This window comes from Oncorhynchus masou, chromosome 18 (genome assembly GCF_036934945.1).
Source record: "Oncorhynchus masou masou isolate Uvic2021 chromosome 18, UVic_Omas_1.1, whole genome shotgun sequence".
In the NCBI taxonomy this organism is placed as follows: domain Eukaryota; kingdom Metazoa; phylum Chordata; class Actinopteri; order Salmoniformes; family Salmonidae; genus Oncorhynchus; species Oncorhynchus masou.
In genome coordinates this window covers 68,556,342-68,577,592 of record NC_088229.1, presented here as the reverse complement: position 1 = coordinate 68,577,592, position 21,251 = coordinate 68,556,342, and the positions used below count along the sequence as shown (strand labels likewise).

The 21,251-nt window shown below is 46.0% G+C and overlaps 1 protein-coding gene across 3 annotated transcripts in view; it reads left to right on the top strand.

The window, feature by feature from the left end:
* The window catches only part of myo15b (myosin XVB), a 33,864-nt gene extending 14,864 nt beyond the window's left edge, over positions 1–19,000 (top strand). For all 3 annotated transcript variants that reach the window (XM_064924349.1, XM_064924347.1, XM_064924348.1), the window contains 21 exons: positions 306–412; positions 518–577; positions 661–736; positions 2,306–2,424; positions 2,627–2,745; positions 2,896–3,037; positions 4,319–4,430; positions 4,510–4,801; positions 5,450–5,586; positions 5,722–5,798; positions 5,917–5,993; positions 6,098–6,228; positions 6,376–6,470; positions 6,550–6,627; positions 6,714–6,810; positions 12,324–12,472; positions 12,602–12,726; positions 15,461–15,594; positions 15,755–15,888; positions 16,104–16,244; positions 16,498–19,000. In XM_064924349.1, the coding sequence (XP_064780421.1) occupies positions 306–412; positions 518–577; positions 661–736; positions 2,306–2,424; positions 2,627–2,745; positions 2,896–3,037; positions 4,319–4,430; positions 4,510–4,801; positions 5,450–5,586; positions 5,722–5,798; positions 5,917–5,993; positions 6,098–6,228; positions 6,376–6,470; positions 6,550–6,627; positions 6,714–6,810; positions 12,324–12,472; positions 12,602–12,726; positions 15,461–15,594; positions 15,755–15,888; positions 16,104–16,244; positions 16,498–16,584 (2,489 nt within the window). In that variant the 3' untranslated portion in view covers positions 16,585–19,000. The remainder of the gene's footprint in view (positions 1–305; positions 413–517; positions 578–660; positions 737–2,305; positions 2,425–2,626; positions 2,746–2,895; positions 3,038–4,318; positions 4,431–4,509; positions 4,802–5,449; positions 5,587–5,721; positions 5,799–5,916; positions 5,994–6,097; positions 6,229–6,375; positions 6,471–6,549; positions 6,628–6,713; positions 6,811–12,323; positions 12,473–12,601; positions 12,727–15,460; positions 15,595–15,754; positions 15,889–16,103; positions 16,245–16,497) is intronic.
* Positions 19,001–21,251: the final 2,251 nt, after the last annotated feature.

The following is a 21,251-nucleotide window of genomic DNA, read 5'->3' as shown; positions in this document are numbered from 1 at the left end:
TATGTGACCAATAACATCTGTTAAATATGGGTATGTGACCAATAACCTGATTTGCTTTATTTGCTTTAATCCTTCCATTGTTCCATCTGGTGTATGTTAAATGGAGGGAGAAGGGACTGGTCACAATTTAAGACTTATACATAGATAAGCATAGATAAGCTCTCTTCTTGTCCCATGTCTTGCTTAAGAAATACTTAATTTCATATGTCTGGCAGCTGTGTTATTCCTTTGTTTGTACTAAATTGCAAAATATATACAGAATATACAACAACAAAGAAACAACTGATTTGATTTGTCCTGCATAGATCTGCTGTCTGGGGAGGAGAGTGTTCGCTCCCAGCTCCACAGGTTCTCTGCCAGCGTCTACTTCTCCTACTCGGCTATGCCTGGCAAACTGTTCCTACGCAAAGAGGTGAGCTGGGTCTGCAGGCAAGAACATAGAATTGTCTGTATTGTTCTACAATGTGTTTGCATTCTACTGTATGTGAATCACAATCATTTCCCTGTGTGTGTTCAGGTGTTTTACCCCAGAGAGAAGTTCAACCACCCCTACATCCTCAATCTCCTCTGTGAGCAGGTCAGTGTTGCTTATTTCCCCGTGACCCTTTTTATTCACTACCTCCTACATATCACACCTTATATTCATATAAATCATTTCAGATCATGAGAGACACGTACTGTGACACCTGTGTGAGGATCTCCAGAGAGGAGAGGAGGAAAATGAAGGACCTACTGGGTGAGTCTCGTTGTTTATTTACCAGTGGAGTCTCGTTGTTTATTTACCAGGTGAGTCTAGTTGTTTTTTTACCAGGTGAGTCTAGTTGTTTTTCTACCAGGTGAGTCTAGTTGTTTTTCTACCAGGTGAGTCTAGTTGGTTTTTCTACCAGGGGAGTCTAGTTGTTTTTCTACCAGGTGAGTCTAGTTGTTTTTCTACCAGGTGAGTTCAGTTGTTTTTCTACCAGGTGAGTCTAGTTGTTTTTCTACCAGGTGAGTCTAGTTGTTTTTCTACCAGGTGAGTCTCGTTGTTTTTCTACCAGGTGAGTCTAGTTGTTTTTTTACCAGTGGAGTCTCGTTGTTTATTTACCAGGTGAGTCTAGTTGTTTTTTTACCAGGTGAGTCTAGTTGTTTTTCTACCAGGTGAGTCTAGTTGTTTTTCTACCAGGTGAGTCTAGTTGTTTTTCTACCAGGGGAGTCTAGTTGGTTTTTCTACCAGGGGAGTCTAGTTGTTTTTCTACCAGGTGAGTCTAGTTGTTTTTCTACCAGGTGAGTCTAGTTGTTTTTTTACCAGGTGAGTCTAGTTGTTTTTTTACCAGGTGAGTCTAGTTGTTTTTCTACCAGGTGAGTCTAGTTGTTTTTCTACCAGGTGAGTCTAGTTGTTTTTCTACCAGGTGAGTCTAGTTATTTTTTTAACCAGGTGAGTCTAGTTGTTTTTTTAACCAGGTGAGTCTAGTTGTTTTCTACCAGGTGAGTCTAGTTGTTTTTTTAACCAGGTGAGTCTAGTTGTTTTTTTAACCAGGTGATTCTAGTTGTTTTTTTAACCAGGTGAGTCTAGTTGTTTTCTAACCAGGTGAGTCTAGTTGTTTTTTTACCAGGTGAGTCTAGTTGTTTTTTAACCAGGTGAGTGTAGTTGGTGATTCCCGGTAAATATTACTGTTCTGAACCTCCATCCCACTGTATCTCCTTATGTTATCTCCCTCCCTCCTTCTCTCTCTATTCTCTCTCTATTCTCCCTCCTTCTCTCTCTATTCTCCCTCCTTCTCTCTCTATTCTCTCTCTATTCTCCCTCCTTCTCTCTCTATTCTCTCTCTATTCTCCCTCCTTCTCTCTCTATTCTCTCTCTATTCTCCCTCCTTCTCTCTCTATTCTCTCTCTATTCTCCCTCCTTCTCTCTCTATTCTCCCTCCTTCTCTCTCTATTCTCTCTCTATTCTCCCTCCTTCTCTCTCTATTCTCTCTCTATTCTCCCTCCTTCTCTCTCTATTCTCTCTCTATTCTCCCTCCTTCTCTCTCTATTCTCTCTCTATTCTCCCTCCTTCTCTCTCTATTCTCTCTCTATTCTCCCTCCTTCTCTCTCTATTCTCTCTCTATTCTCCCTCCTTCTCTCTCTATTCTCCCTCCTTCTCTCTCTATTCTCTCTCTATTCTCTCTCTATTCTCTCTCTATTCTCTCTCTATTCTCCCTCCTTCTCTCTCTATTCTCTCTCTATTCTCCCTCCTTCTCTCTCTATTCTCTCTCTATTCTCACCCCTTCTCTCTCTATTCTCCCTCCTTCTCTCTCCATTCCCTGTCATTTTCTCTCTATTCCAGCCAGTTTCAATGTGGGTACAAGTGTCAGCTTGGTCCAGGATGACACCATGAAGAAGAGGATAGTGATGGCTGCCAGAGACAACTGGGAAAACTATTTCACAAGACTGTTCCCTGTCAAAGTGAGTTAGTTCCCCCCCTCTCTCTCTCTCTCCTGTGTGTGAGAGGCTGGAGTGTGTATAAACCTGTGTGTGTGTGTGTGTGTGTGTGTGTGTGTGTGTGTGTGTGTGTGTGTGTGTGTGTGTGTGTGTGTGCGTGTGTGTGTGTGTGTGTGTGCGTGCGTGCGTGCGTGCGTGTGTGCGTGCGTGCGTGCGTGCGTTGTAGGGTGATACCAGCGGGGACACCCAGGTGTTGGGTGTGTCTCATCGTGGGCTTCGTCTGCTGAAGGTGGCCAGAGCATCAGGCATCAACCCCAAACACCTGATCCTGCTACGCAGCTACAGGTACTCCCATTCTTCAATCACAACCAAATGGAAAAGACATATGAACTATGAATGTATGTATGATTAAGTGAGAGTATACATCTAGTATGTGATGTCGGTGTATGTTCTCCCTGTATGTGTACAGTAAGTGCTTTGGTTTTCCCTGTGTAGCTACGCGGAGCTGCTGTCGGTGAAGCAGCGGTCTGCAGACATGGTAGAATTCAGTCTGAAAGAAGAACAGCTGCAGCTGCAGAGCAACAGAGCTGCTCAGATCACCGCCGTGGTCAGGCTGTTCCACCAAGAACTCGTCGAGGTAACCCCCCTCCTCTTCCACATCTCATATCATTCAAATAGTTGTTTATATACATGTTACATGGCCAAAAGTATGTGGACACCTGCTCGTCGAACATCTCATTTAAAAAATCATGGACATTAATATGGAGTTGGTCCCCCCTTTGCTGCTATAACAGCCCCCAATCTTCTGGATGTTGGAACATTGCTGCAGGGACTTGCTTCCATTCAGCCACAAGAACATTAGTGAGGTCGGGCACTGATGTTGGGCGAATTGGCCTGGCTCGTAGTCGGCGTTCCAATGTAAATAAAAAGTATTTGATGGGGTTGAGGTCAGGGCTCTGTGCAGGCCAGTCAAGTTCTTTCACACCGATCTCGACAAACCATTTCTGTATGGACCTCGCTTTGTGCATTGTCATTCTGAAACAGGAAACTGTTACTACAATGTAGGAAGCACAGAACCATTTCTAATGTCATTTTATGCTGTAGTGTTAAGATTTCCCTTCACTGGAACTAAGGGGCCTAGCCCAAACCATTATTCCTCCTCCACCAAACTTTACAGTTGGCACTATGCATTCAGGCTGGTAGCATTCTCCTGGCATCCTCCAAACCCAGACTTGTCTGTCGAACTGCCTGGTGTAAAGCAATCCATCACTCCAGAGAACGTGTTTCCATTCAATGCTCCAGAGTCCAATGGCAGCGAGCTTTATACCACTCTAGCTAATGCTTGGCATTGTGAATGGTGATCTTAGGCTTGTGTGCAGCTGCTTGGCCATGGAAACCCATTTCATGAAGCTTGTGACGAACAGTTCTTGTGCTGCTCGTTGCTTCCAGAGACAGTTTGGAACTTGGTAGTGAGTGTTGCAACCGAGGACAGACAATATTTATTATTTCAGCCCTCTGTGGTCCTACTCTGTGAGCTTGTGTGGCCTACTACTATGTGGCTGAGCTGTTGTTGCTCCTAGACCTCTCCACTTCACAATAACAGCCCTTACAGTTGACCGGGGCAGCTCTAGCAGGGCAGAGATTTGACAAACTGACTTGTTGGAAAAGCGGCATGTTATGATGGTGGGACGTTGAAAGTCACTGAGCTCTTTAGTTCTACTGCCAATGTTAGTCTATGGCGATTGCATGGCTGTGTGTTCGATTTTATACACCTGTCAGCAACGGTTGTGGCTGAAATAGCCGAATCCACAAATTTGAAGGGGTGTCCACATACTTGTGAATAGATAGTGTGCATTACCTGGTACATCTTACTGTATAGAATCTTTGTTGTGTGTAACCTCCTACCAAACCTTCTCAGGGCTCGGATCATGTGATCGCCCTGAAGAGCTTTGAGACGGTCGACAAGAGCCTGCTCAACTTCCGCAAGGGTGACATCATCAAACTGCTGCCCATAGATGGCCTCAAACCAGGTGAGGTCATCACAGTGACCTTTGACCTCTGTCTCTCTCTCTGTGACAGTCCTAACCCTGCTCTCTCCATCTCTCTCAGGTTGGTGTTTCGGTTCCATTGGGGGGCGCTCGGGTCTCTTCCCCACGGACATCACTCAGCCGTCTGCCCCTCCTGACTACCACCATGTCCACCTTGACCGCCGCGACGAGAGGAGAAAGAGCATGAGAGCTCCAACCCCCAGACCCACCTCCCACAACGGCTCAGCACAGCCCAGCCGAGATGGCTCCGTCCTGGGGTCGGCTCGGTCAGTTCAGGGTAGTGAGATGAATGGCGTACAGACGTTCCTGATGACAGAGTTTGCCATGAAATACTTCAGAGATGCTGACACGAGGTACGAGGGGTCATTTTAATTGAACCTTTATTTAACTAGGTAAGTCAGTTAATAACCTATTCTTATTTACAATGACGGCCTACACCAGCCAAACCCAGACAACACTGGGCCAGTTGTGCGCCGCCCTATGGGACACACAATCACGGCCGGTTGTGATACTGCCTGAAATCGAACCAGGGTCTCTAGCACTGAGATGCAGTGCCTTAGACCACTGCGCCATTCGGGAGCCCAATTACAACCCTGGTAATAGGGTTGTACAATGTACAGTGTGTAATCCTGTGTTTGGTGTTACAACTGTCTGCCATTACTACACAATCACCTCTTTTTTCTCTCTTTAATCATTACCCCTCCTTATTTCTCCTCTCTTTAATCATCACCCCTCCTTCCTCTTCCTCCTCCTCTTTCTCCTCCTCTTCCTCCTCCTCTTTCTCCTCCTCTTTCTCTTCCTCTTTCTCCTCTCTTTAATCATCACCCCTCCTTCCTCTTTCTCCTCCTCTTTCTCTTCCTCTTCCTCCTCCTCTTTCTCCTCCTCTTTCTCTTCCTCTTTCTCCTCCTCTTCCTCATCCTCTTTCTCCTCCTCTTTCTCCTCCTCTTACTCTTCCTCTTTCTCTTCCTCTTAATCCCCCTCCCTTTGTCTCTCTATCACAGCATGGAGGGTATAGGTCTTCTTGATGGAGGTCGAAACTACTCAGAGATGGTTCAGTACACAGAGGTTCCAGTTCGGGAATCTCTCATCCTGTACTCTGATCCTGATCTTAATAACCTGGCTGTCCAGGCCTTCATGAGTGAGTCCACACATACGCACACGCACGCACTTACACACACACACACACACACACACACACACACACACACACACACACACACACCTGCACTACATTGCGTATCAATTTTCCGATTTGATAATACTCTCTCTGAAGGTGTGATGCAGTTCATGGGAGACCAGCCTCTGGGGAATCACAAGTCTGAGGAAGACTGTGTCAGCCATGTCTTGATGGTGAGACATACATATATCTCACACACACACTATCGCTCACCGTACACTCCTAATGAGGATACGACTGCTTGAATGAAAACATGGGAGTAATATCTGTCCATCGTGTTTGTGTGTTCAGCTGGGGAAGGAGAAGGAGTTCCTGAGAGATGAGATCTACTGCCAGGTCATTAAACAGACCACTAACAACACTCACAGGTGAGAGGCTGGCAGTCTGTGTATAAACCTTTACCTGTGAATAGTGTACAGAGGGTCAATTCCTTACGTATGTGTGTGTGTGTGTGTGTGTGTGTGGTATACAGGCAGAGCTGTACCCGAGGTTGGCGTTTATTGAACCTGGTAACAGGGTTCTTCCCCTGTTCTGGCACTCTCAATCCCTACGTCACACAACTCTTACGAAACATCAGCCAAGACCCCTCACACCCTTACCAAGGTACACACACACAGCCCTGCTCCCCCCTCACACACTGGCGATGCCTCCAAACATATCCCTTTAAAAGTCTGCAGCTGTCTGCTACCCCAGCACTCTTCTGTATCCAATGGTGTGTGCGTGTGCGTGTGTGCTTCCTCTCCATCTCAGAGCTGTCTCAATACTGTAAGGAGAACCTGTTCCGGTCTCTGATCCACGGAGGTCGCAGACACGTCCCTTCTCAAGTAGAGATGGAAGCCATACTGGTGAGACGTGTGGATATTATTTTATTTTATTTTGTGACGATCAGTTCCGTCATCGCTTGGTGTGTGTTGTTCTCTGTAGGCTGGCAGAAGCTCTCGCCGGTTCCCCATCAAGCTGCCGGGTGGAGTAGACTTCCCCTGTAAGATACGCAGCTTTAGTGTAAGTCAAGACTCCTTCTCTCCTTTCCCCTGCCTCCCTTTCATTATCATCATGAAGAAAAATAAAGATTGACTCTGTGTACCCAGGTGGCCCAGGAGGTGGTGGAAGAGCTGTGTACAGAGATGGGCATCCAGGACCTGTCAGAAGTCAACGAGTTCTCTATCCATGCCAGCCGGGACCAGGGTAGGAGGACAAACAGACATCATATAGCTAACATGCTATAGCTTATATACTGTATGTCACGATCGTCTAATGAATTAACGGACCAAGGCGCAGCGTACGTAGAGTTGTTTATGTTTATATGTTTATTAAAAAACAAGATCCCACAAAAACCCAGTGGGTAAAGGCTGCCTAAATATGACCCCCAATCAGAGACAACGATAGACAGCCAGGCCAATATAGAAATACAAAAACTAGAGTACCCACCATAGTCATACCCTGACCTAACCAAATTAGAATATAAGGCTCTCTAAGGTCAGGGCGTGACAGTACACTAACCCCCCCCCCACATGTGTGGACTCCGGCCGCAAAACCTGACTCTATAGGGGAGGGTCCGGGTGGGCATCTAGCCTTGGTGGCGGCTCCTGTGCGGAACGTAGACCCTGCTCGGATCCGTCAGCTTCGGTTGCGGCCCTGGTGCGGGGATCGTCGCCGGCAGCTCTGGACCGTGGATCGTCGCCGAGGACTCCGGACCGTGGATCGTCGCCAGGGACTCTGGACTGGGAACCCTCGCTGGAGGCTCTGGACTGGGAACCCTCGCTGGAGGCTCTGGACTGGGAACCCTCGCTGGAGGCTCTGGACTGGGAACCCTCGCTGGAGGTTCTATACTGGGAACCCTCGCTGGAGGCTCTGTACTGGGAACCCTCGCTGGAGGCTCTGTACTGGGAACCCTCGCTGGAGGCTCTGGACTGGGAACCCTCGCTGGAGGCTCTGGACTGGGAACCCTCGCTGGAGGTTCTATACTGGGAACCCTCGCTGGAGGCTCTGTACTGGGAACCCTTGCAGGAGGCTCTGGACTAGGAACCCTCGCTGGAGGTTCTATACTGGGAACCCTCACTGGAGGCTCTGTACTGGGAACCCTCGCTGGAGGCTCTGTACTGGGAACCCTCGCTGGAGGCTCTGTACTGGGAACCCTCGCTGGAGGCTCTGTACTGGGAACCCTCGCTGGAGGCTCTGGACTGGGAACCCTCGCTGGAGGCTCTGGACTGGGAACCCTCACTGGAGGCTCTGGACTAGGAACCCTCGCAGGAGGCTCTGGACTAGGAACCCTTGCAGGAGGCTCTGGACTGGGAACCCTCGCTGGAGGCTCTGGACTGGGAACTCTCGCTGGAGGCTCTGGACTGGGAAACCTCGCTGGAGGCTCTGGACTGGGAACCCTCGCTGGAGGCTCTGGACTATGAACCCTCGCTGGAGGCTCTGGACTAGGAACCCTCGCAGGAGGCTCTGGACTGGGAACCCTCGCTGGAGGCTCTGGACTGGGAACCCTCGCTGGAGGCTCTGGACTGGGAACCCTCGCTGGAGGCTCTGGACTGGGAACCCTCGCTGGAGGCTCTGGACTGGGAACCCTCGCTGGAGGTTCTATACTGGGAACCCTCGCTGGAGGCTCTGTACTGGGAACCCTCGCTGGAGGCTCTGGACTGGGAACCCTCGCTGGAGGCTCTGGACTGGGAACCCTCGCTGGAGGTTCTATACTGGGAACCCTCGCTGGAGGCTCTGTACTGGGAACCCTTGCAGGAGGCTCTGGACTAGGAACCCTCGCTGGAGGTTCTATACTGGGAACCCTCACTGGAGGCTCTGTACTGGGAACCCTTGCAGGAGGCTCTGGACTAGGAACCCTCGCTGGAGGTTCTATACTGGGAACCCTCACTGGAGGCTCTGTACTGGGAACCCTCGCTGGAGGTTCTATACTGGGAACCCTCGCTGGAGGCTCTGTACTGGGAACCCTCACTGGAGGCTCTGTACTGGGAACCCTCGCTGGAGGCTCTGGACTGGGAACCCTCGCTGGAGGCTCTGGACTAGGAACCCTCGCAGGAGGCTCTGGACTAGGAACCCTTGCAGGAGGCTCTGGACTGGGAACCCTTGCTGGAGGCTCTGGACTGGGAACCCTCGCTGGAGGCTCTGGACTGGGAACCCTCGCTGGAGGCTCTGGACTGGGAACCCTCGCTGGAGGCTCTGGACTATGAACCCTCGCTGGAGGCTCTGGACTAGGAACCCTCGCAGGAGGCTCTGGACTGGGAACCCTCGCTGGAGGCTCTGGACTGGGAACCCTTGCTGGAGGCTCTGGACTGGGAACCCTTGCAGGAGGCTCTGTACTGGGAACCCTCGCTGGAGGCTCTGGACTGGGAACCCTCGCTGGAGGCTCTGGACTGGGAACCCTCGCTGGAGGTTCTATACTGGGAACCCTCGCTGGAGGCTCTGTACTGGGAACCCTTGCAGGAGGCTCTGGACTAGGAACCCTCGCTGGAGGTTCTATACTGGGAACCCTCGCTGGAGGCTCTGGACTGGGAACCCTCGCTGGAGGCTCTGGACTGGGAACCCTTGCTGGAGGCTCTGGACTGGGAACCCTTGCTGGAGGCTCTGTACTGGGAACCGTCGCCTGAAGCTCCAGACTGTGGAGGCACACTGGAGTCCTAATGTGTGGGGCCAGCACAGGTGGCACCGGACTGGTGACATGCACTTCAGGGAGAGTGCGAGGAGCAGGCACAGGACGTACCTGACTGGGAAGGCACACTGGAGACCTGGTGCGTAGAACCGGCACAAATTGTACCGGAACAACGACACACACTTCAGGGCGAGTGCGTGGAGGAGACACAGGACGTACCGGACTGGGGAGGCGCACTGGAGGCCAGATGCATGAAACTGGTGTAGATGACACCGGACTGGTGTCACTCTCCTCAGAAGCCCGCTCTGCAGCACTCTCATCGCCAACACCTCTCTCCGGAATCTTTTGTCGAGTTCCTCCTTCAACTCCCTGATGGTCTATGGCTCATTCCTCTACTCCACCGACCACCCCGTGTGCCTCCCCCTCTGAATCGTTGGCTGTCTTTTGAGATTTCTACCTGGCCGCGAACCCCGGCGCCGTCGCTGTCCTCCCTTCTCTTCTTGCGTCTCCCGCCAAGGAAGGCGATCCTGTCCTGCAAGGATCTCCTCCCAAGTCCAGGATACACTCTCCTCCTGGGCACGCTGCTTGGTCCTGGTGGGGTGGGATCTTCTGTCACGATCGTCGTGGTAATCATACTCGGACCAAGGCGCAGCATACGTAGAGTTCCACATGTTTATTCATTGAAACTCACAAAAACAATAAAGAGCAACGAAACGTGACGTTCTGTTGAGCTCACAGGCATCAACACAAAAACAAGATCCCACCAAAACCCAGTGGGTAAAGGCTGCCTAAATATGATCCCCAATCAGAGACAACGATAGACAGCTGCCTCTGATCGGGAACCATACCAGGCCAAGATAGAAATACAAAAACTTGAGTACCCACCCTAGTCACACCTCGACCTAACCAAAATAGAGAATAAAAGGCTCTCTATGGTCAGGGCGTGACAATATAACCCAAATTACTCCCCCAAACTGTTCACCTGCAACTGACTAAATATTGTTAGACATTCATTTTGTGACCACAAAAGGCTTCCCATTCTGTAAAAAAACCCACATGATTTCACATATGACATTTCCAATGTGATCACATAACCTTTCACATTCTAATTAATTCTGATTCTAATTGTCACATGATTCCCCCCCAACCAGAGATGAGTCATTAGGGTGTCACGAATTACATTGTGTGTTTATTTATACAGTAATTATTATACAACATGTCCTCACCTGGGATTTGAACTCACAACCTCTTGGTTCATAGCATTCCGATCTTCCTGTTACGCCTCCATGACTCTGTCAATAACTGATTTCACCTGTATTTCTACACTTTGGACTGCAAAGTAAATCTCAGCTTTGTTAAAAAATTAAATAAAACAATAAAAACGATTATATTTAGTGATTCAGTAGTAACATTAAAACAAAATAAATCCTCCAACATTAGTCAGATTTACAGCAGTCAGATGGTATTATTTTGTTAAGTGCAGAGATGTATTATAGGTAATGACTGTGTGAGGATGTTTTATAGGTAATGACTGTGTAGGGATGTTTTATAGATAATGACTGTGTAGAGATGTTTTATAGGTAATGAATGTGTAGAGATGTTTTATAGGTAATGACTAGGTAGGGATGTTTTATAGGTAATGACTGTGTAGTGATGTTTTATAGGTAATGACTAGGTAGGGATGTTTTATAGGTAATGAATGTGTAGAGATGTTTTATAGGTAATGAATGTGTAGGGATGTTTTATAGGTAATGACTGTGTAGGGATGTTTTATAGGTAATGACTGTGTAGGGATGTTTTATAGGTCATGACTGTGTAGAGATGTTTTATAGGTCATGACTGTGTAGAGATGTTTTATAGGTCATGACTGTGTAGAGATGTTTTATAGGTCATGACTGTATATAGATGTTTTATAGGTAATGACTGTGTAGAGATATTTTATAGGTCATGACTGTGTAGAGATGTTTTATAGGTAATGACTGTGTAGAGATGTTTTATAGGTCATGACTGTGTAGAGATGTTTTATAGGTCATGACTGTATATAGATGTTTTATAGGTAATGACTGTGTAGAGATATTTTATAGGTCATGACTGTGTAGAGATGTTTTATAGGTCATGACTGTGTAGAGATGTTTTATAGGTCATGACTGTGTAGAGATGTTTTATAGGTCATGACTGTATATAGATGTTTTATAGGTAATGACTGTGTAGAGATATTTTAAAGGTAATGAATGTGTAGAGATGTATTATAGGTAATGACTGTGTAGAGATGTTTTATAGGTAATGAATGTGTAGAGATGTTTTATAGGTAATGAATGTGTAGAGATGTTTTATAGGTAATGACTGTGTAGGGGTGTTTTATAGGTAATGAATGTGTAGAGATGTTTTATAGGTAATGAATGTGTAGAGATGTTTTATAGGTAATGACTGTGTAGAGATGTTTTATAGGTCATGACTGTATAGAGATGTTTTATAGGTAATGAATGTGTAGAGATGTTTTATAGGTAATGAATGTGTAGAGATGTTTTATAGGTAATGACTGTGTAGAGATGTTTTATAGGTCATGACTGTATAGAGATGTTTTATAGGTAATGACTGTGTAGAGATGTTTTATAGGTCATGACTGTATAGAGATGTTTTATAGGTAATGACTGTGTAGAGATGCTTTATAGGTCATGACTGTGTAGAGATGTTTTATAGGTCATGACTGTGTAGAGATGTTTTATAGGTAATGACTGTATAGAGATGTTTTATAGGTAATGACTGTGTATAGATGTTTTATAGGTAATGACTGTGTAGAGATGTTTTATAGGTCATGACTGTGTAGGGGTGTTTTATAGGTAATGACTGTATAGGGATGTTTTATAGGTAATGCCTAGGTAGGGATGTTTTATAGGTAATGACTGTAGGGATGTTTTATAGGTAATGACTGTATAGGGATGTTTTATAGGTAAATGAATGTGTAGAGATGTATTATAGGTAATGAATGTGTAGAGATATTTTAAAGATAATGAATGTGGGAATGAATTCTTCTCTCTTCATCCTGCCTTATCACAACCTCCTTCCTGCCTCTCTTCTTCCCCTCCTCCGTCAGAGGGGATGACGCGGCCAATCCACCCTGATGAGTACCTGTTTGACTTCCTTTTGGATGACGGCTCCATGTTCCTGTCCTTCCACCGCGTCATGTGGACACACCCCCTTCACTTCGACAATGACCTGTACCTGGAGTTCCACTTCCAACAGGTACCGTAGTAACGACCCAGAGTTCTGTTATTACCATAGAAAACACCTCCAGTTATGTCAGGCCCTGGTGACAACCCTTCTGTCCCTGTAGTTCAATGAACTCCTTCTGTCCCTGTCTGTTGCCTGCAGGTCCTGGGTGATTACCTGAATGGCAAACTGCTGCTGCCAAGCGGTGGTGCCAATGTTGTCCAGCAGATGGCAGAGCTGGCTGTCCTGCAGCATCTGGCACAGGGTCTTACTCAAGAGCCCTCTGTGTGAGTACGAGCCTTAACCTTTAGCCTTTAGCTCAGTGCTACTCACTATTTTTTGTAAGGGGGCCACTTTGGGTTGAGACAATCATTCAGAGAGCCGCACAGATCATTAAGTTTTTATACTTTTTCTTCCAATATTATTCAATTATCCAATTTGAGAGCAAATTGAGATCAAATTGAGAGCAATAGAGCACCTGTAATTGATTTGATGTACAGCACATCACAAATATATACATACACACATCACATAGGCTACATCACATGTATAAGATCCATAATAAGGGTTACCTCAGTTGTTGGATGAGAGAAAATGTCCCTGCTGCTCCTTGAATTCATTCATAAATGTATAGTCTGTTGTTGCTATCCTTGTGAGGCAATCCAGGTGTGCATTGGTCAGCCTATTTCTCTGTTTTTGTTTCACAATATTCATTGTTGAAAATGTTGCTTCACATGAATATGTCCTGACAAAAAAAAATGGATGTCTCCTTTTACACACACTGCTTCAGAAGTAGATACTCTGTGTCTGACAAGGCTCCAGAAATGGGTAACACCTGCTCCTAGTTCACCTTGCAATGTGTCATTTTCCCTGCAGCTCCACTATCTCTCTATTCCAGCACGGTCAGGACAGAGGGCTGTGATGACTGGGGTCAGAGATGACACTATCTCACTCTCTATTCCAGCACGGTCAGGACAGAGGGCTGTGATGACTGGGGTCAGAGATGACACTATCTCACTCTCTATTCCAGCACGGTCAGGACAGAGGGCTGTGATGACTGGGGTCAGAGATGACACTATCTCACTCTCTATTCCAGCACGGTCAGGACAGAGGGCTGTGATGACTGGGGTCAGAGATGACACTATCTCACTCTCTATTCCAGCACGGTCAGGACAGAGGGTTGTGATGACTGGGGTCAGAGATGACACTATCTCACTCTCTATTCCAGCACGGTCAGGACAGAGGGCTGTGATGACTGGGGTCAGAGATGACACTATCTCACTCTCTATTCCAGCACGGTCAGGACAGAGGGCTGTGATGACTGGGGTCAGAGATGACACTATCTCACTCTCTATTCCAGCACGGTCAGGACAGAGGGCTGTGATGACTGGGGTCAGAGATGACACTGGCACATGAAAGGGAATCTCGATGAAGTTTAAAAACTCCTTGTACTCCATCATATCCTTGAATCTTGAATCAAACTCCAACGTTAACTCTTCCAACACACGCACAAATGCATCAAAGTTAACATGTTGCAGTATGTCTGGGTCGGATGTGGTGACTGCTCAGAGTTTTGGGAAATTAACAATCTGCCTGTCAGGTATGAACAGGGTGATTTTATTTTGAAATGCTGTGACCACATGCAGCATTTTGCCCAGAGTTGTATCATTCCCTTGGAGCCGGAGATTCACCGGGTTCAGGTGGCAGGTGATGTCAGTTAAAACAGCCTTAATATCCACTGTGGATCATCCAGCTCTGGCTCCTCTCCCCCCCCTTGCTTCCAACAAATTCATGGATTTGAGGGAGGGGAGAGAGCTGCCGTATTCTGTCTAGTATTCCTCCAGCAACTCGCCGAACCGCCGGTGATTCAGTGCCCTCGCAATTATCATGTGCATCACGCGCACGACTTCCTGGATCAAATTCAGTCACAGTCTTTGAGTTTAACCACAATTGTTTCCTGATGAATGATACAATGAAACGTAACACATTGGGGAATATCCTCTCTCTTTCTCATCAGGCCTATGAGTCCCTTCTCCTTCCCTCTCATGTTTGGGGCGCCGTCAGTGCACACAGATGCCCGATTTGACCAGTCAATATTATTATCAGCAAAAAAATGTCACAAAGGCTTTCAGAAATATCAGCATACAATATTTTAGCTAAGGCCAAAAAACATTATTTGACAATCTCCGCGTCTGTGATGGTCTTCTTGTTTCTCGTGAGTATCCAAGCAATCTCATGTTGCCTCTGTCGTCTTCTCTGCAACAGTGCAGATCTGTCCATCATTTGTTGTTGTCCTTTGAGCTGTCCTTTGGGTTGTGTTATTTTGTTGTTTCTGAGGTTGCTTTGGGACGGATATGTCAAAGTGGGCAATGTGTGACTGGAAATGTCGCTCTACATTTTCTAGTTGAAAACAATTGACTATCTTCTGGCAAATAAGACAAAGTGAGCTAGTCCCATCATGCAGTATAAAAAAATACTTCTGTCCACTTCTATTGGAACTTTTGGTGTTCTTCTTGACTCGTATCCTTCTCTTAGCCACCGGAGCCACATTAGCTACATTAGCTACATTAGCTAGCTGCATTTCCCCGCCGCCATCTTCCTGAATTTCCTTGTTCTCCGGTGGTTATTCGTTCGTTATGCTCCAGCTCTTCCCCCTCATTTTCATTGTCAATAGATTTACTTTTCTTTTTTACAATAAATCGATCCATGTCGACCAGACTGCAAAATTAGCTAGTAGCAAACTGATATGTGTCAGTTGCTGAAGCTGAGCAGTTGTGTTCTATTTTGGCAAACGTTCTATTTCGGCCTTTTTGTTCAACAGCTGCGCTTTACTGCCATCTATCTGCCATCCAGGGAACAATTTCCCCCCTCCAGGGAAAATAATGAGTAACACTGCCTTAGCCTCAGCCCTCACTGTGAGCCATACGGTTGTTTTCAAACCGGACATAAGTGATTGTTCTCTCTGTCCTGTGTTAAGAGTGATAGAGTTACTGATAGTTCTCTCTCTTCTGTCCCTGTCAGGCCTGAACTGAAGGAGTACCTCCCACGACAGGAAGGGGGCAGCACCAACCTGGAGCAGATCCACTCTATTTCCCTCAGAGAGAGAACCACCATGCTGTCCCTCAGCCCCAGCGATGCCAAAGCACGCTTACTCGGTGAGGCACCAACACACACACACACACTTTTATTTTGGCCTTGGTTGTGTAAAGCACTTTGTGATAAATGTATTTGCAAATATATTTAGATTCACTATATCTACAGTATAATGCTGTATGAATATAATGATATTGATTGATTTTCTGCCTCTATCCCCAGAGTGCCTGAGCTCCCTACCTCTGTTCGGCTCTAATATCTTCCTGGCTCAGAAGGTCAGCCATCGCAGCTGCCCCTCGCCCTGCCTGGTGGCTGTCAACCAAGAGGAAGTCTTGTTCTGCCATCCCAAAACACAGGTAATGAATTTACACCCCAGAAACACTGGTGTATGGAGGGACACCCCACACGTACATAATGTAGGCATAGTGTTTCGGGAATTATGAGTGAACTGATTGATCATGATGGATTTTATGGATCTGTGGCTTTGAAAGATGTCTGCTATTATTAATGTTTTAATCATTTGTAGTTCGCATCTACTAATGCTTTCTACTAATTTTCCTGTGTTATTCAGGAGCGGGCGTTTGTGATCCCGTTGGTGGAAGTGCAGTCACTGAGCTTGGTCAAATCCAAGCAAGACAAGAAGGTGCCAGGAGTAGAGATCAAATACGGCAACCCAGGACGCCCAAAAACCATCACCGTCCACCTCAAGCAGGTGAAGTACAACTCAGTACACTATGACAGTGCGGTGGTCACCAACCCCCAGTCCCGTGTAGAGATACATGGAGTGCAGAATTTAGTTGGAGCTTTCCAGGACAACAGGTTGGTGACCACTGTGTATGGGTTAGTTGTGTAAGCTGTGAGGTTAGACAGTGGAAGGGACTTGGGCACTAAGGGCGGCGCACATTAGAGATGCAACCTGAACGCTACTCAATAGTATGTGTGTGTGTGTGTTCTCTGCCCTACAGGCCAAGGAGTTGTGCCACATCATTGCTGTCATTATGGAGAAGCTGGTACAACCACCCATCAATAGTTCTGTCTCTAGCCGCAACTAGTAGATACGCGCACACACACACATACTACACACACACACACACACACACCCACACACACACACACGCACACACACGCGCACACACACACACACCCGCGCACGCACACACACCACACACTCGCGCGCACACACCCACACCCACACACACACCCACACACAGACACACAGACCCACACACAGACACAGACCCACACACAGACACACAGACACACAGAGACACAGAGACACAGACCCACACACACACAGACACACACACACACACACACACAGACACAGACACAGACACACACAGACACACACAGACACAGACACAGACACAGACACACACCACACACCCCCCCCTAGATGTCTCAGGATCAGCCTATTGATCAACAGGCCTGCACTGATGATTATCAAAACAGATCAATGCCTTCATATTTTTATCTACATCATTTAGTTATTAAAAATCGACAGATTACAGCTATGAGTACCAATTCCTTTGTACATGTTTATATAACCAATGTATCAATGTGAAGATTTATTTGCAATAAATGTGTGTAATTTAAGGCCAGGCACCACACCCTCACAGGGTAATTTTTTCCCCTTAATCAATATAGCAATTAACTTTTACCAGTTGAATGCAGACACAATTATAATCTTTTTTTGTATTACAATTCTTCTGAAATATTTTGTTTAAATATGCAAATGAGGCAATATCTAATTAAATGGCCACATATTTGCATATCATGCAAATCTAATTTGCTGGACACTGGATAAAGTCAGTCTAAATATTTTGGTTTAATTTTGTTAAGACACTCTGACCGGACTTGTCCATAGCAGATTGTGGATAAATACTTATCTTTCTATCTGTGAAATACTAGACATGCACATAAAGTGCATTTTTGGTGCATTTTTCCAATGAAAATGTTATCTAGAATAAAAAAATGTACCACATACAATATATGTACAAAAGTTTGTGGACACCCCTTCAAATGAGGGTATTCGGTTATTTCAGCCACACCTGTTGCTGACAGGTGCATAAAATCGAGCACACCGCCATGCAATCTCCATAGATTAACATTGTCAGTAGAATGGCTCAGTGACTTTCAATGTGGCACGGTCATAGGATGCCATCTTTCCAACAAGTCAGTTCGTAAAATGTCTGCACTGCTAGAGCTGCCCTGGTGAACTGTAAGTGCTTTTATTGTGAAGTGGAAACATTTAGGAGCAAAATTGTCTCATCCACGAAGTGGTAGGCCACACAAGCCCACAGAATGGGACTGCCAGGTGCTGAATAACTTCAGGACTCAGGAGCAGTAGAAATGTGATGAATCACGCTTCACCATCTGGCAGTCTGACGGGCGAATCTGGGTTTGGCGGATTCCAGGAGAATACTACCTGCCTGAATGCATAGTGCCAACTTTAAAGTTTGATGGAGGAATAATGGTCTGGGGCTGTTTATCATAGTTCGGGCTACGCCCCTTGGTTCCAGTGAAGGAAAATCTTTCCAGGAAAACGCTACAGCATACAATGACATTCTTGACGATTCTGTGCCTCCAACTTTGTGACAACAGTTTGGGGAAGGCCCTTTCCTGTTTCAGCATGACAATTCCCCCATGCACAAAGCGAGGTCCATACAGAAATGGTTTGTTGAGATCGGTGTGGAAGATCATTTGGAACGACGACTGCGAGCCAGTCCGAATCGCACAACGTCAGAGCCCGACCTCACTAATGCTTTTGTGGCTGAATGGAAGCAAGTCCTCTCAGCAATGTTCCAACATCCAGTGGAAAGCCTTCCCAGAAGAGTGGAGGCTGTTGAAGCAGCAAAGGGGGAACCAACTCCATATTAATGCCCATGATTTTGAAATGAGATGTTCGACAAGTCCACATACTTTTGGTCATGTAGTGATTCAACAATTCCTTCAGGGGAAGTCTGGAGAATATATTTAAGGATAACCACACAATATGTTGTAAATGCAGATGCTTCTGAAGCTGAGAAAAACTAGTTGTGGGAAAAGTTCTTTTCATGAAGTGGCAATTAAAGAACACTGAATTTGGAGGCCAAATGCCTTTTTATACCCAATCACCATCTCTTCAAAGTAGGTTACTGAATATAGTCCAGTTTGTAACACTATCTATGCAATGGTCTTTTACATTTTTGGTAATTTAATGTAGTGAGTTTTGAAATGATTCATATATGTCCATTTTAAAGTGGCACTATAGTATGATAAACTAAAGAAAATATAATTTTTTATCAAGTTTAAAAAACATGTTATGCTTCTTTTTAGAAATTACTCATATTATAAAAAATACCAAGAAATCTCAAAGTAGAAGCAAAAATGTAATTTCAGACTGTAGTGCCTGGCCTTAAAAATATTTTGGGGATTGATGTTCTTGTTTACTTTGTGTATAACTATTAAAAAGCTTGATGAATAAGGTATTGTTGTTTAAATTCTATGTGAACATGTATTGCTAATAGAAAAGCTATGTTAGAAAGAGATACTGTTTTCCAGCTGTGTTTAGTTTGATAGGCCTATAAAACCACAAACTGACCTGTCTGTAAGGGTTTTCCTCTGGTGAAGGAGAAACTGACCAAAATGCAGCGTGGTGGTTATTCATGTTCTTTAATAAAAGGAACTAGACATGAAATAACTAACAAAAACAATAAATGTGTGAAAACCTAAACAGTCCTATCTGGTGAAAACACAGAGACAGGAACAATCACCCACAAACACACAGTGAAACCCAGGCTACCTAAATATGGTTCCCAATCAGAGACAATGACTAACACCTGCCTCTGATTGAGAACCATATCAGGCCAGACATAGAAATAGACAAACAAGACATCCAACATAGAATGCCCACTCAGATCGCACCCTGACCAACCAAAACATAGAAACATAAAAAGCAAACTATGGTCAGGGTGTGACACTGTCCCATTCTTACATAACTACAGTATGGAAACAACTTCTATCCCAGAAGCCTACAGTACGTACACCTGGCAATCCTGGAGTCTTTGTAGGCTACTGGTAGGTTCTAATTTCTGGTACAATAATCCAGACCAGTGGAGGCTGCTGAGGGGAGGACAGCTCATAGTAATGGCTGGAATGGAGTGAATGGAATGGCATCAAACCATGTGTTTGATGTATTTGATACTATTCTACTTATTCCGCTCCAGCCTTTACAACGAGCCCATCCTCCCAAATTAAGGTGCCACCAACCTCCTGTGTTCCAGACGGACTCTGAGAAAAATCAAGCAAGATTTATTCACCACACTGAGTGTTGCAGCTGCAAAAGACAATCTACAGGTCACACAAGCACATAGATGTAGACCTTTCTGACTGAACCCCACTTCTGACTAGACCCCCCTACCGTATGTCTAGGATGAACAACCAGTCTCTGTTGCTGAGCAGAAACTGAGTCCGTTCCTCTTGGTGTTATCGTGTCCCAGAATCCAGAGCCTTCGCACTCCTCCGGGCCTTTCGCAGGTCTTCTTATTGCTGCGCTCCCGAGTGGTGCAGCAGTCTAAGACACTGCATCTCAATGCTAGAGGCGTCACTACAGGCACCCTGGTTTGAAACCAGGCTGTATCACAACCGGACGTGATTGGGAGTCCGACAGGGCGGTGCACAATTGGCCCAGCGTTGTTAGGGTTTGTCCGGGGTAGGCCGTCATTATTAATAAGAATTTGTTCTTAACTGACTTGTCCAATTAAATAAAGGGTACATAATTAAATAAAGGGTACATAAAATCAATAAAAAATCAGTCAGTCAGTCAGGCTTTGAGTTAGTCGTAGTAGTATACATTCCTACAGCTGTCCACTAGATAATTACACTTCTCAAACACAAAGACCTTAAACCGAACACTACTTTCAATCACTACGAATATAGAGTGTGTAGACTTAGAGTGATTATCTTAATTTACCGAGGTTAGCTAGCCAGCTATTTGTCGTCCTTAACGTAGGAGTCACTGCTAGCTAGCTAGCCAACAGCTAGCCAACGTCTTCTGAATTGAACTTCAACAACCCGGTCAACATTCCGCCTCGCTCCACAGGTAGTATCACATTTTCATTTCACTTCATTACAGTACAACGGTTTGATTTGTTTGATCGTAGCTAGCTAGCTACTTAGCCGTCTTTGTATCTAAGACAATTGTGTAGTCTGGAGCGATTTTCTAGGTTAGCTAGCCAGCTATTGTCGTTCTTTTAACGTAACGTTACGTAATCAACACTGCTAGCTAGCCAGCTAGCCCCCGAATAGCAGCACTGTAGAAACTATTACACTCGACGGAACGACTTGATTAGTGTAGTGTCAACAACGTAGCCACTGCCAGCTAGCCTACTCCAGCAGTACTGTATCATTTCAATCATTTTAGTCAATAAGATTCTTGCTACGTAAGCTTAACGTTCTGAACATTCGATAAGTGTAGTCCACTTGTCATTCCAATCTCCTTTGCATTAGCGTAGCCTATTCTGTAGCCTGTCAACTATGTGTCTATCTATCCCTGTTCTCTCCTCTCTGCACAGACCATACAAACGCTCCACACCGCGTGGCCGCGGCCAGCCTAATCTGGTGGTCCCAGCGCGCACGACCCACGTGGAGTTCCAGGTCTCCGGTAGCCTCTGGAACTGCCGATCTGCGGCCAACAAGGCAGAGTTCATCTCAGCCTATGCCTCCCTCCAGTCCCTCG